Source organism: Scyliorhinus torazame, chromosome 5 (genome assembly GCF_047496885.1).
Source record: "Scyliorhinus torazame isolate Kashiwa2021f chromosome 5, sScyTor2.1, whole genome shotgun sequence".
NCBI lineage: Eukaryota > Metazoa > Chordata > Chondrichthyes > Carcharhiniformes > Scyliorhinidae > Scyliorhinus > Scyliorhinus torazame.
This window is the reverse complement of record NC_092711.1, coordinates 224771880-224786287: the sequence shown is the minus strand read 5'-3', so window position 1 is coordinate 224786287 and position 14408 is coordinate 224771880. Positions and strand designations below refer to the sequence as shown.

The following is a 14408-nucleotide window of genomic DNA, read 5'->3' as shown; positions in this document are numbered from 1 at the left end:
GGTGAAGTGGGCAGATAGGTGGCAGATGACATTCAATGTGGAGAAGTGTAAGGTGGTGCATTTTAGTAGGAAGCACATGGAGAGACAATATAAAATAAGTGGTAAAATTCTAAAATGGGTGCAGGAACAGAGTACCTGGTTGTGTATATGCAGAGATCATTGAAGTGACAGGACAGGTGGAGAGAGCAGTTACAGCAACCTGAGCTTTGTTAATAGGGGCATAGAGTACAAGAGCAAAGGGGTTATGCTAAACTTAAAGGGCACTAGTTAGACCTCAGCTGGAATATTGTATACCATTCTGGATGCCGGACTACAGGAAAGATGTGAATGCACCGGAGAGAGTGCAGAAGAGGTTTACAAGAGTAGTTCCAGTGACAAGAAATTCATTTATGAGGATTAGATTGGAGAGGTTGGGACTGTTCTCCTTGGTGAGAAGGCAGTTAAGAGGAGATTTGATAGAGATGTTCAAAATCATGGACGGAGTGGATAGAAACTGTTCCTGCTCGAAAAAGGATCAAGAACACAGATTTAAAAGTGATTTGCAAAATAAGCCAATGCGATGTGAGAAACAGACCTTTCTTACACAGCGGTGGTTCAGGTCTGGAATGCTCTGCCTGGAAGTGTGTTGGAGGCAGATTCAATTGAGGCATTCAAGCGTGGTGGTGCAGTGGATAGCACTGGTGTGTCACGGTGCCGAGGTCCCAGGTTCGATCCCGGCTCCCCCCGTGTTTGCGTGCGTTTCGCCCCCACAACCCAAAGATGTGCAGGCTAGGCGGATTGGCCACGCTAAATTACCCCTTAATCGGGTACTCCAAATTTATTTTAAAAAGAGGCATTCAAGAGGTTTGAATAGAAACAATGTGCAAGGGTATGGGGAAAAGGCAGGAAGTAGGTACAAAGTCATATTACTCATTTGTAGAGCTGGTGCAGACACGATGGACTGAATGGCCGACTTCTGTGCTGTAATAATTCTGTGACTGACCGGGGAAGCCACCATCAACCGGATTGGCCAAATTGCCTACTCCTGTGCCATAAATGACTGTGACCTACTTCCTTCAGCACAGAGACCAATAACCAGGGGGCATAGATCTAAAATAATTGGCAGACAGATTAGAGGGGAGTTGGAGAAAAATGATTTCATTGAGGCAGCGGTAGCAATCTGAAACCCAAAGCTTGAAAACGGCACAAACCCTGATTGTATCTAAAAAGAATTTGGCTATGTAGTTTAAGTGCTGAAACCTGGAATGATAAGGAGGACTGGAAAGTGGGATTAGGCTTAACAGCTTCTTTTCAGCTGGTTTGAACATGATGGGCCAAAGTCTCCTGCTGTGCTCTGAGTTAAAAAAAAAAAAAATTAAACTTATGTCCCATCTTCCCCCTCACTTCGATATTAAACCAGGTTAAAGTCCAACAGGTGTGTTTCGAATCACTAGCTTTCGAAGCGCAGCTCCTTCATCAGGTGAGTGAAGAGGTGGGTTTCACAAACACATATATAGACAAAGTTAGTGATGCAAGACGATATTTTGAATGTGAGTCTTTGCAGGTAATTAAGTCTTGACAGGTCCAGACAGTGCGACTGGAGAGAGGAATAATCACAGGTTATAGAGGTGTGAATTGTCTCAAACCAGAACAGTTGGTAGGATTCTGCAAGCCCAGGCCAGATGGTGGAGGGTGAATGTAATGAGACATGAATCCAAGTTCCTGGTTGAGGCCGTACCAAACCGGGACCTTGGATTCATGTCTCATTACATTCCTTCACCCGATGTCTGAGTCTATGTATTTACACCGTGTATCTTGTGTTGCTCTATTAAACTGTCTTTTTTCATGTACTAAATGATCTGTTTGAGCTGCACGTAGAAAAATACTTTTCACTGTACCTCGGTATACGTGACAATAAACATTCACTGAACCTCGGTAGATGTGATAATAAACAAACCAATTTAGTGTAACTACTTTAAATACCTCGGCCGGTGGTGACAACGGACTCCCACCATTTTCAACCCACAGGAGACTATTCCCCGTTAGCACTGCCAAACACTCCCCACCCCGGTATTCTCCTTCCCACTCCGACCCTCCGCAGCCCAACCCAACTTGCCACCCCGTCCATTTCCAACCCTTTCGATGTGCAGACCTCCACCCCGATGTCCGATATCCTCACCCCTCCCCAATGTCCAACCCCCCCCCTGCCCCGCAACTGATGTTCAACACCCCAACCTCCAAATTCCACCCCCTTACCTTATTCACTGCTTTCCGTCTGGCCTGTTATTTTTAATGGGACCTTTAAACACACCTGTATGACGCAGATGGTGCTGTAAAAAAGTGGCCGTGTCCTTCTTCACTCTGTGCTTATCTGATGCTGTGTCCGGTTGACCTGCTGTGCTGCCTGAATCTTGTCCGGCCTGAAACCGGCATGGACAAAATCTGGTGCGGGTTTAAGTGGGCATGAACTGCCAATCTGACACTGGCTGCCACTCCAAGGAAATTATGGCTTATGTTTGATTACAAAATCTTCCATGGAAAAAGCATGAATCGAAAGTTTGAAACAAAGTGGAAATTCATTGAGAATTTTTATATATTCATTGACCAGGTGCTGAAGGGAGTAAAAATCAACATTTCTGCTAGCTACAATCGGTCTCAGCACATTGATTATGAAGTTTTACTGGGGAAGTGGAACTTGCATTTGTTTACTAAACGCGACCGGAAAGTACAATCACAGTCAAGCTCAACTTAACTAAACGCGACCGGAAAGTACAATCACAGGCAAGCTCAACTTAGGCTTGGCTATAATATCCTCTGTACTCGCATAGCTCACCAGCTGAGTAAACTATTACTTTAGAATGGTAACTTGGGTGACACCTATTGCACGTATGGGTTAACTAAGAGCATCCAGTCAATTATTTAATGTTATTTAACATTGTTCTAAAAATCAAAGCAAGAAAAACGACAATGTGTTCTTTCAATAATAAAATAATAATCGCTTATTGTCACAAGTAGGCTTCAATGAAGTTAGTGAAAAGCCCCTAGTCGCCACATTCCGGCGCCTGTTCGGGGAGGCCAGTGCGGGTACTGAACCCTCGCTGCTGGCCTTGTTCTGCTTTACAAACCAGCTGTTTAGCCCCCTGTGCTAAACCAGCCCCTGTTAAAAGATTAAAGTTTAGATTATAGACATACAAATTAAGGGCGAGAGTAAGCTACTCGGCCCCTTGAGTCTGCTCCGCCTTCAATAAGATCATTGCTGATCTGATTGTAACCTCAACACATTCCCGCCTATCCCCGATAACCTTTTATCCCCTTGATTCTCAAGAATCTATCTATGACTTAAAAACTTTCAAAGATACTGCTTCCATCGCCTTTTGAGGAAGAGAGTTCCAAAGACTCACCACACTCAGAAAAAAATTCTCCACATCTTGTCATAAATGAGCATCCCCTTATTTAAATAGTGACCGGTTGTTCTAGATTCATCCACAAGGAGCAAAATCTTTTCCACGTTCACCCTGTCAAGACCCCTCAAGATCTTAAATGTTTCAATCAAATTATCTCTTACTCTTCCTAAACTTCAGCAGATCCAAGTCTAGCCTGTTCGACCTTTCTTCACAACACAACTCGTCCATTCCAGGCATTAGTCTGGTAAACCTGCTCTGGACTGCTTCCAACACATTTACATCCTTCCTTAAATAAGGAGCTGGACATAATACTCAAGATGTGGTTTCACCAATACCCCGCACAACTGAAGCCCAGCCTCCCTAATTTTGTATTCAATTCCCCTCACAATAAATGATAACATGCTGTACCTGCAGCGAACCTTTATGATTCATTCAATATTGGTTTGAACGATCAGGAACTAAAGCAAATTGAACTGAACCTGAGAGTGCCATTGTTGTACGTGATTTATCGCTCACTGAAGTTTCCGTGTATTTTGAAATGGGAAGAGAAGTACCAAGCTTGGGTATGCTGCATGTTTTACAAAACATTCTCTCATGCAGGATCGGATGGATCCCCATCAGCTTCCGAGTTGGACTATGCTTGTAACCCTCTCCTTCAATATGAACCAGGTTCAGAAGGAGGCCTTTCGGCTGATCATGTCGGCACCGATCCTCTGAAAGAGCGCCTACCTATGCCCACTCCCCTACCCTGTCCCCATATGCCCACCATCTTTGGAATGTGGGAGAAAACCGGAGCACCTGAAGTAAATCCTCACAGACATTGTGAAAAATTGCAAACTCTACATAGTGACTCAAGGCCGGTATTGAACCCAGGTCCCTGGCACTGAGGCAGTAGTGCTAACCACTGTGCCACCCCTAAATATTTCTTACTCTGTGCTTCATTCCTGATAACGTCACTCAATTAGGTGTCACGTTGCCAAGTTATGATGCTTTTATACTGCAAAAATATTGAGACTGTTTGTGTTACTTCCAGGTGTTTGAAAGTGTAGGATTTCAGAAGCTGTTTTGGAACTGTTGTTTCTGGTTGCAATGTGGGAGTTATCTGGCAGATTTACAAGTGATGTCGAAGTCACTGTGACGGCCTGTGGGTCGGCCATATCTGTTGATGTCCTCGAAATTGAGGCAGTAATAATGAAACATAATTCGGTCAGACTGGTTAGTATAACAATGTTGTTACATGTATATTCATATTTACTAAATATTGTAATAAACTTGTGCAAAAATCTCCCCCCAAAAAAACAATATGAACCAAATTGCTTTGAGATAATATGGCTCCTCCATGTTACTAAGTCTATGATGCAACTCTGAAGGATAAGAAGGCTTGAAGTGACAGCTTCAAGTGACAGGGAATTATTCTTTCAAAAATTACTTTTTTTCCATGTAGAAGTCACAAGAGTAATGCTAACAGGAAGGACTTAGCGTAGCCATGGCCTATTTCTTCAGGTTATTTACTGCCTACCTTTAGGTCGCTTTTAAAATATTTCAGAGGACAAGCAGATGAACTGCTCCCAGAAGTTGGTTGTTGATACTATGAAGTCACACACATTTTGATGCGTTAATAGCTAGAAGAGGACTCCATGCCCAACTATCCCTTCCATTGGATACCCGTGCCTTTATTTGGCAACTACCTCAAAATACCAACCTGAAATTGGTGTTGAACTGAAGTCTTTAAATCTGAACTGGTTTGTCACACCCTCCCAGTATGATCAGTATGTGATCTAAAAACATAACAGACCATAAACCAATCATGCGTTTTAAAATAAAATTAAAGATGAAAGATACATTTTCAAATGCCATTTTTGCATTTAATATTTAGTTCAGAAAATCATGATCATTGTGTGCACATGGTACAAATATTTTTACTTAGCTAATTTTAGATCATGGGAAAATTCACAAAATATTACTTCCATTCTCTGAAAATTCAAGCTCCTGATTTCCTGCACAGAAGAATGTTTACAATTTAAAAAAAATCTAGACTCTTATATACATAGTTAAACTTTGGGCATTCTAATCTTCATGAATGTTGAACAACTTTGCAATTTCATTGAGATCATCGTGTTCTTCACCATCCTTAATGACCTATGGAAAAATTAAATTAAAAAAAACTTTAAAACAAAGCAAGCCGAAGGAATCCATTGGAAATTACCAACATAGTGTCTCCCTTTAGGGTTCCCCTCTGCATTGTGTGCTTCCCTCACCGAGTACATCTTGATCATCTGTACCAACTCTCAATATTACAGGTAAACCACTGGTGGTCCAGACATTGTGATTTCAGGTTCTTCTGCCTTCTAGACCTGGCTCTAGAACCCTGTCGGATAGGCTGTGAAATTTGTACACTTGGAAAGGTGAACCATTCCCAAAAGCTTCTACAAATACAGATCTAAACTGGCCATTGGAAGATGCCATGATGAGTGTCAGAGAGGTGTTTCTCTGAAGAATTGAAAGTATGAAGCAGCATCTTGCTGTTGTGTCACAATAAAGAGACAAAAAAAATAATAAACTGAGAAGATATTATACACAAGATAAAAACAACAACGTTATATAGTTAGCAAAATCCCGTGCTCAACAAGTAAAGGGAAAAGGGCAGCACGGTGGCGCAGTGGTTTAGCCCTGCAGCCGGGGGGGGAGAGAGAGAGAGAGTGAGAGAGAACTGGGGGAGTGTATATGCAAAACTTGAATTAAATTTTAATATTCTTTAAGAGACTCTTCCCCACTGAGACAATGTGTTTTTCCCCCTGATCCCTATTTTACAGATAGCAGCCACACTATTAAATATTGGTCTTTGAATGGCTGGATATAACTCAAGATGCAGTTTGCCCATCTAAATGGTTCTGAAGGTTGGACTTGAAAGATTAAATTTCAGCTTGCCTTACAAGTGTGGATTTTAAGTACTACCTTTAAAGTGCAGAGCAGTTATCTCATCAATAATTCTGGCATCACGATCATGCCTTAAGTATACATCTTATTTCTGGCATTCCATGTTTTAAGGAATATGCCTCCAACTGAAAACGCTTGGCGTTAACCCATGACCTTTAAATGAGCAATTTATCCATTTTGTACTATTGATTTTTTTACATTACACCTGGCATTTATTTTGTGTAGTGTAAAGTTCTTGATTACAGAAGTCCCTCCAACAAGTTCCAATGCAGCAGCCAATCTTTACCTTTCCACTGCGAACAAGGTTATTTTTCTGCTATCTCAAAACAAATCTATTATACCAATCACATTTATACTTGCAACTTGGTCTTAGTCCATCATTTAAATTCTATTAACTTATTCCGTTTTTTAAAATTTGGAGTACCAATTACTTTTTTCCAGTTTAGCATGGCCACTCCACCTAGTCTGCACATCTCTGGGTTGTGGGGGGGAAACCCACGCAGACAAGGAGAGAATGTGCAAACCAACACAGAAAGTGACCCGGGGCTGGGATTGAACCCGGGTCCTCAGCGCCTTCGGCAGCACTGCACTACCTTGCTGCCCTATACTAGCTTATTCCTAAATAGCTGAAGAATAAATTTGCAATAAGCAGTCCCACACACCACAGGATGACTTGGTACATACACTATAAATGGGACGAAGATACAATCCAGTCATTTAATGAGAGCCTTTGTGGCATTGAAAATACTTCTACAAAATGTATTAGATTTGAGAAGGCAAGATTTTTTGCACTGGAATTAAGGTATAGCTATGATCTTCAAGGCAAAACAAAAGCAAAAAAAAACATTTAAAGTCTAAAAATGGGATATTCGAAAAAGCACCTTTACATAGAGGGCAGTTAGAATATGGAATTTTTCGAATAGAGTTCGTAGTAAAGAACAGCTGTGAAGTCTGTATTTCACAAGTCTGCTGATTAATGTATTTCAATAGAATTGCAACCAAATAGGCCGAGTTTCTTTTTTCCAGAGGAGAGGAGGCTGAAGGCTGAACTAATACAGGTCTTTAAAATTATGAAGGGGTTTGAAAGAGATAGAGAAGATTTTTCCACTTGTGGTGAGTCCAAAGCTGGAAGCCATAAATATAAGACAGTCATCAGTAAATCCAACAGAGACATCAAGAGAAACTTCCTTACCAAAAGTATAAATAGAATGTGGAACTTACTACCATCTAGAGTAGTTGAGACAAATAGCATTACGGATTTAAGGGGAAGCTGGTCAAGTCCATAATGGAGAAAGGAGCAGAAGAATATGTTGATAGGGTTAGAATAAGTAAAGGAGGAGGATCATGTGGACCAAAAATGCCCGTAGAGACTGGCTGGGCCAAATGGTCTGTTTCTACGCTAAAAGTTCAATGTAATTTACTGCAACTAACCTTTCTGGCAATGGGCATCCTGTTAAAAATATTCCACAACAGAATTCCCACAACCACTTTCTCTCTCAAGTAGAAGATGACACCCTTTCCATAGTCCTCCCCATCCTGAGGTGGATGAGCTGAAGGGGCAGCACCAGTGGTTACATTTACAGAAGTAGCTACTTCTTCTGTCTCACTTTCCGATCTGATTCCTGTACCTACATTCATGAACAAAATATACATTAATCATGGTTAACCACATTTGGACCATCTAAACAGGGAAAAACTGCAAAATGAACAGCCAATATTCCCATCACATCAATTATCTTTCATCAAAAGATGATACTACAGCTTCACATGCCACATAGAAAACAAACCCTGAATGGCAACAATCACTGGATAGTTATTATGAATAAGTACCCTGTTGATTTGCAAGCTTTCTACCCTGGAGTACTGTAACCAAATGATCAGTTAGCAAAGCAAACACCAGGGATTTAGGGTAAAATATACTAGTGTTTATGTCTCAGCATCATATACGCCTATGGAGCCCTCAGGCTGAGTTCTGCAATGGAGCTTTTGCTGGAGCACATTACTTTTAAGAAATATGAGCAATTATTTTGTTTTTTGCCAGTGAGAAATGCGATATGCCCAGCCCGACTTTCTTTTCTAATGAAGACAATTCTGCTAGGTATGTAACAGGCGGCTATTCTGCTAATGCTCATTTTCTGCCACCACCTATAATTAAAATCAGATCAACCATTTCAAGTACAATTTAATTCAAAAAGTAATGCAGCAGACCCTTTTAGATGTTAAATAGAAATTAACTAATTCTAAACATTGTTTTAATACAGCATCAGCTTGTCTGAGGAAAAGCATCACATGATCGAAAACTACGAATACAACACAGGAGATGGATACATGCTACATATCAATTGTGCCATCCATTATTTGTAGTAATTCTGTAACTTACCAGACTCTTGTGTCACAGCTCTGGGAGTATCTTTAGCAGTTCCTTCAGCAAACACCCCCACAGTAGGTAAACTACTGTCTACAATACCAATAGCTTCATATCCTACATCTGGGCCCAAGTCACTCCTGCAACAGAAGGAGTTAAACTAGAAAAACATTTCACATATTGTGATGAATTGGTCAGTGCAAAACATTTACATTTGCCACTCATGTTTACAAATTTATCTACTGAAAGGATACAAAGCCAACTCATACCAAAACATTGACTGATGCCAATAAGGCTTTGCAGCTCCAGTCATGTTCTCACCAGCCAATCTGCCACTCACGACAGCATGATCATGGTGTTCCACACGCCTCCTGCCCAATTTAAGATCATAGAAACAGGCAGCATCTCCGGCCTAGAGGGTGTAAAGGGAACACAAAGTGAACGCTTCCATATTTTGTGAAGTGGGAGGCCATGTGCCATTTTAGCTTGATAAGGCCGAGAAAGATAGATTCTTGATCAGTAAAAGAATTAAGGGTTATGGGGAAAGGGCAGGAAAGTTGACAATAGGAATGTTGGAATAACCATGATCCATTGAATGCCAGAGCAGGCTCAAGGGGCCGAACAGCCTACTCTTGTTCCTATCACTTATTGTCTTATATCTGTAGCATATTTTACAACTAGAAAACTATGGTATTCATGTTCAGTTTCACAACTCGAGAGTAAATGCTATATTTTACCAAGGATAAATGTTTCCTGAGAAAAATAATATAAATACAGACAATAATAAATTATACTCCTGCAGATTATGCCTTTTGAATTCAAAAACTTCCACTCTGAAACAATGGTGGAATTCTCCCATAGCCTAGCCGGTGGGTTCAATGGTGGGTAGAGATGAGGGGAATGAGAGAGGAGAGAATTTGTTGCAAGGCTCTAAAATCACTTTTACGCTGGCGTGAATTTCCTCCGGATTCTTCTGCTGTGCCCGTCATGGCTGATCAGGAAACCCACTGATGGACAGTATGAAACTAATTTGCATTGCGTCCCGTTAATGGGGCGCAGATGAAGGACTGACCAAAATCTCCCCCCAAGCTCCTTTCTCCAGGATGCCTGTGGGAAAACACACCAGTTCAGAACACATTTGAAACAACATAGCGTGAAAAAATCATGATTTAACTGAAGGCGGCCTGAAGCTGTCTTCAGAGTTCAGGGTGGAACATCACAACAGTGGGTGGAGGCAGAATCTATCAGGTGGATCTTCTACCTTCAGAGTCATCAAGGTGGTCCATCTTCCAGCCTCAGGCTGTTTCTGGAGATACATGGTTCTTCAGGTGGTCCATCCTCTTTCTTTGACAGTGGTTCAATGATGTTGGGGGCCTTTTAAATATGGAGCCCAGATATAATGGCGGGACATGCCCCACCCCACCACAGAAGATGGCGCGAAACCCCCGGATGCATTATCAATTACATCGGAAGAAAAGGTGTGGTTTCCCATCGTGCTCTGCAGCGTGCAATACTACCTGTCCCTGCCCCTGGATTTAGTCCCAGATGGGAGAATTCTGCCCAATATGTGCACCACTAATGACATTTTAAAAAAATTATATTTTAAAATCACTTTCCAAAACGTTCTTTCCAGGCAGTGACCTATGTACTCACCACCCAAATGTTTGAACGTGCTTGCAGTTCTGCATTGACTCTGAATCCACCCAAGTCTGAGTCAACCTCCATTCTTGCTGACTTTGCTAATTCCACACAAGGCTCAAGACCCACTGCTGCAACAACATGATCAGTCTTTATCTGCAAACAGGAGAGTACAATTGTTCAAGATGTTTCAACTGGAAATTTATTTAACAAGACTAAAATACTAGTTTAAATATTGCTCAGAGGACATAGAACATTACAGCGCAGTACAGGCCCTTCGGCCCTCGATGATGTGCCGACCTGTGAAACCACCCTAAAGCCCATCTACACTATTCCCTTATCGTCCATATGTCTATCCAATGACTATTTGAATGCCCTTAGTGTTGGCGAGTCCACTACTGTTGCAGGCAGGGAATTCCACGCCCTTACTACTCTCTGAGTAATGAACCTACCTCTGACATCTGTCATATCTATCTCCCCTCAATTTAAAGCTATATCCCCTCGTGCTAGACATCACCATCCGAGGAAAAAGGCTCTCACTGTCCACCCTATCCAATCCTCTGATCATCTTGTATGCCTCAATTAAGTCACCTCTTAACCTTCTTCTCTCTAACGAAAACAGCCTCGAGTCCCTCAGCCTTTCCTCATAAGATCTTCCCTCCATACCAGGCAACATTCTGGTAAATCTCCTCTGCACCCTTTCCAATGCTTCCACATCCTTCCTATAATGCGGCCACCAGAATTGCACGCAATACTCCAAATGCGGCCACACCAGAGTTTTGTACAGCTGCAACATGACCTCATGGATCCGAAACTCAATCCCTCTACCAATAAAAGCTAACACACCGTACGCCTTCTTAACAACCCTCTCAACCTGGGTGGCAACTTTCAGGGATCTATGTACATGGACACCGAGATCTCTCTGCTCATCCATACTGCCAAGAATCTTACCATTAGCTCAGTACTCTGTCTTCCTGTTATTCCTTCCAAAATGAATTACCTCACACTTGCCACTCCATTTGCCACCTCTCAGCCCAGCTCTGCAACTTATCTATATCCCTCTGTAACTTGTAACATCCTTCTGCACTGTCCACAACTCCACCGACTTTAGTGTCATCTGCAAATTTACTCACCCATCCTTCTACGCCCTCCTCCAGGTCATTTATAAAAATGACAAACAGCAGTGGCACCAAAACAGATCCTTGTGGTACACCACTAGTAACTGGACTCCAGTCTGAACATTTCCCATCAACCACCACCCTTTGTCTTCTTCCAGCTAGCCAATTTCTGATCCAAACTGCTAAATCACCCTGAATCCCATGCCTCCGTATTTTCTGCAGTAGTGTACCGTGGGGAACCTTATCAAACGCTTTTCTGAAATCCATACACATCAACTGCTTTACCCTCATCCACCTCATTCACAGACTTACAAATTTATGTTTGAATACTCACTGTTTGCCCATCCTTAAGTTTCAGAATAACTTTCTTATCTTGATACTTTGCAGATTTGACAACTGTGTTAGGCCTCACATTAACACCCTCTAAAGAAAAAAAAGTTACAAAACAATTGTAGTTTTTCTAACCAAAGTATTTAATAAAAGGCTTTGCCCATGATGGTTCACTGAGCCAAGGAGGCAAATCTAAGTTCCTGTGTTCACGTTGATGCAGATTTTCACAGTAACTTCATTGCAGTGTTAATGTAAGCCTACTTGTGACACTAATAAAGATTATTATCACATTCACACAAGTGCCAGTCATTGACATACATTGGTATTACCATTTTTAAAAATACATTTAGAGGATCCAATTATTTTTTTCCCCCAATTGAGGGGCAATTTAGCATGGTCAATCCACCTACCCTGGATATCTTTTGGGTTGTGGGGGTGAGACCCACGCAGACATGGGGAGAATATGTAACACTGGTATTACCATGACTGAATCTCTTATCATTAACATCCTGGGGGTTACCATTGACCAGAAACCTAACTGGATTAATTATAAAAATAGCGTGATTACAAAAGCAGGTCAGAGGCTGGGAGATGAGTGACGAATAACTCACTTCCTGACTCCTCAAGGCCTGTCCACCAACTACATGACGCTAAATCAGGAATGTGATGGAATACTCTCCCAACTGCCTGGATGAGTGCAGCTCCAACAACACTGAAACAATGCAATATTGATGAGATCATCTATTTTAGGGAACTTAATTGAGGGATAAATATTGGTCAGGATAATAAAGACATCTCCAGTTCTTTTTTGATATAGTATTGTAGGACCTTTGTTTTCAACGTTCACTGGACAAAACAGTTGGGACCTCAGTTTAATCTAAGTTTAAAAAAAATTTAAAGTGCCCAATTCTTTTCATTTCAATTCAGGGGCAATTTAGCGTGGCCAATCCACCTACCCTGAACATCTTTGGGTTGTGGAGTGAGACCCACGCAGACAAGGGGAGAATATGCAAACTCCACACAGACAGTGACCCAGGGTCGGGATCGAACACAGGTCCTCGAAGCAGTGAGGAAGAAGTGCTAACCCACTGCTTCACCATGCTGCCCCGGGTGTCTCAATTTAAAGAAAGCACTTCTTACCATGCAGCATTTACTCAATACTACACTGCAAGTATCAGCCTAAACCAGTGTTCAAGTCTCTGGATTTGGACCGGAATCCACAACATTCTGACTCAGAGATGAGAGCGCTACCAACTATATGGCAATCTGGTTGAATAGTAAAAAAAGGTTAGAGGAACTGAATGACCTAACTCCTGCTCCTGTTTAGAAAGTCACAACATTAAATAATTTTTTTATCACCCATAATCTGAATTATCCGATTTACTTACACTATTATTTATGTTAATTTAAAAAAAAATCTGCTTTGGCCAAATTCCTACCAGAAGGCTCGTAATGATATAACTGCAAAAGATCTTGTTCAATTATGTTTTATTATGTAGTATGATGTGCAACAGAACAAAATGGATAGAGCATTCCCATTCTGTCTGTGGCGGGTGGAAGTGGAGAATCCAATTGGAGCGTAAAAATAGTTTGTGATTTTCTCAATGGTGAGTTGGTTTTCCTGCTGCCTGATGGCATGATGGTAATTTGCAAATCATGAACATTCATTAAAAAAGCTGAATGCCAAAATCTGGTCAGGTCTTCCAATCTTGTGTCAAGCCAGCAGGAAATCACATCGGCCTTAAACCCGCTTGAAAAAGAGTGATGTTCATAAATTTGAACAAAGCATTGTGCTGCTCCTGTCGCGCTGATCACCACTCTGCTGAGGCAGATTGGTTCATGCTCTCCAGCTCCATGCCGTACTGGCCTTTATGGACAGCACTGTGCTGTGAGACGCATGGGTCCTCCACTCCAACGGTCCAAAGTTTGACCAAGGCTGGCATGCAAGGTAGGGTGATGAAAACAGGGCGGGATATGTGGAAGGAGGGCTGTGAAAGGGTGGGAAGGGGAAGAAGGCAGACAGAGGTGGATGAGGATGACAAGCAAAGGGAAGAGCGCAGGGAGGGAAGGTGGACAAAACTGGGCCACATAAAAGCTCACAAATAAAGGGATCAAAGGGGTACCTCATCGTTTATTGGAAGGGATATACGAAGATGCCAGATGTAGTGGGTGTGGTGATATACATCACTGTAAGTACACAAAGGATTAATGTACATACACTACACCTAGCTAGACACTAGAAGGAACACCAGACATGACACACAGGCAGTCAACCAATAGGTCAGTAAGATAGGACACGACCAATGGGCAGTCACGATACACACAGAGGTGACACCACCACAGGAGGGCATTACACCAACCCATATAAAAAGGACACAACACACATGACCTTCCCCTTTCCAGTGGAGACTCTCAGTGAGCACATACACAGGGTTGATTGAAACACATCACTCCCACCACATGGATTGTAGCAGACTGGTTAGTCAGTCTGAGTAGCTATAGCAGGATTAACAGTAGCGTCAAATCCAAGTAGGAGAATTGTTAATAGTTCAATAAACACGTTGAAGCTATCTCCAAGTCTGAACCTTCCTTTGTCAGAGTGCACATCAAGGGAGCAGCTTATGCTTCGTCAAGAGC

The 14408-nt window shown here is 41.9% G+C and overlaps 1 protein-coding gene across 4 annotated transcripts in view; it reads right to left on the bottom strand.

Annotated features, from left to right (window-relative positions):
• Positions 1 to 5226: 5226 nt before the first annotated feature.
• aifm1 (apoptosis inducing factor mitochondrion associated 1) overlaps positions 5227 to 14408 on the bottom strand; it is a 61822-nt gene continuing 52640 nt past the window's right edge. For all 4 annotated transcript variants that reach the window (XM_072505185.1, XM_072505187.1, XM_072505184.1 and 1 more), the window contains exons 12-17: positions 11776 to 11864; positions 10339 to 10479; positions 8955 to 9097; positions 8701 to 8825; positions 7752 to 7948; positions 5227 to 5522 (exon numbers count right to left, since the gene is read on the bottom strand). In XM_072505185.1, the coding sequence (XP_072361286.1) occupies positions 5451 to 5522; positions 7752 to 7948; positions 8701 to 8825; positions 8955 to 9097; positions 10339 to 10479; positions 11776 to 11864 (767 nt within the window). In that variant the 3' untranslated portion in view covers positions 5227 to 5450. The remainder of the gene's footprint in view (positions 5523 to 7751; positions 7949 to 8700; positions 8826 to 8954; positions 9098 to 10338; positions 10480 to 11775; positions 11865 to 14408) is intronic.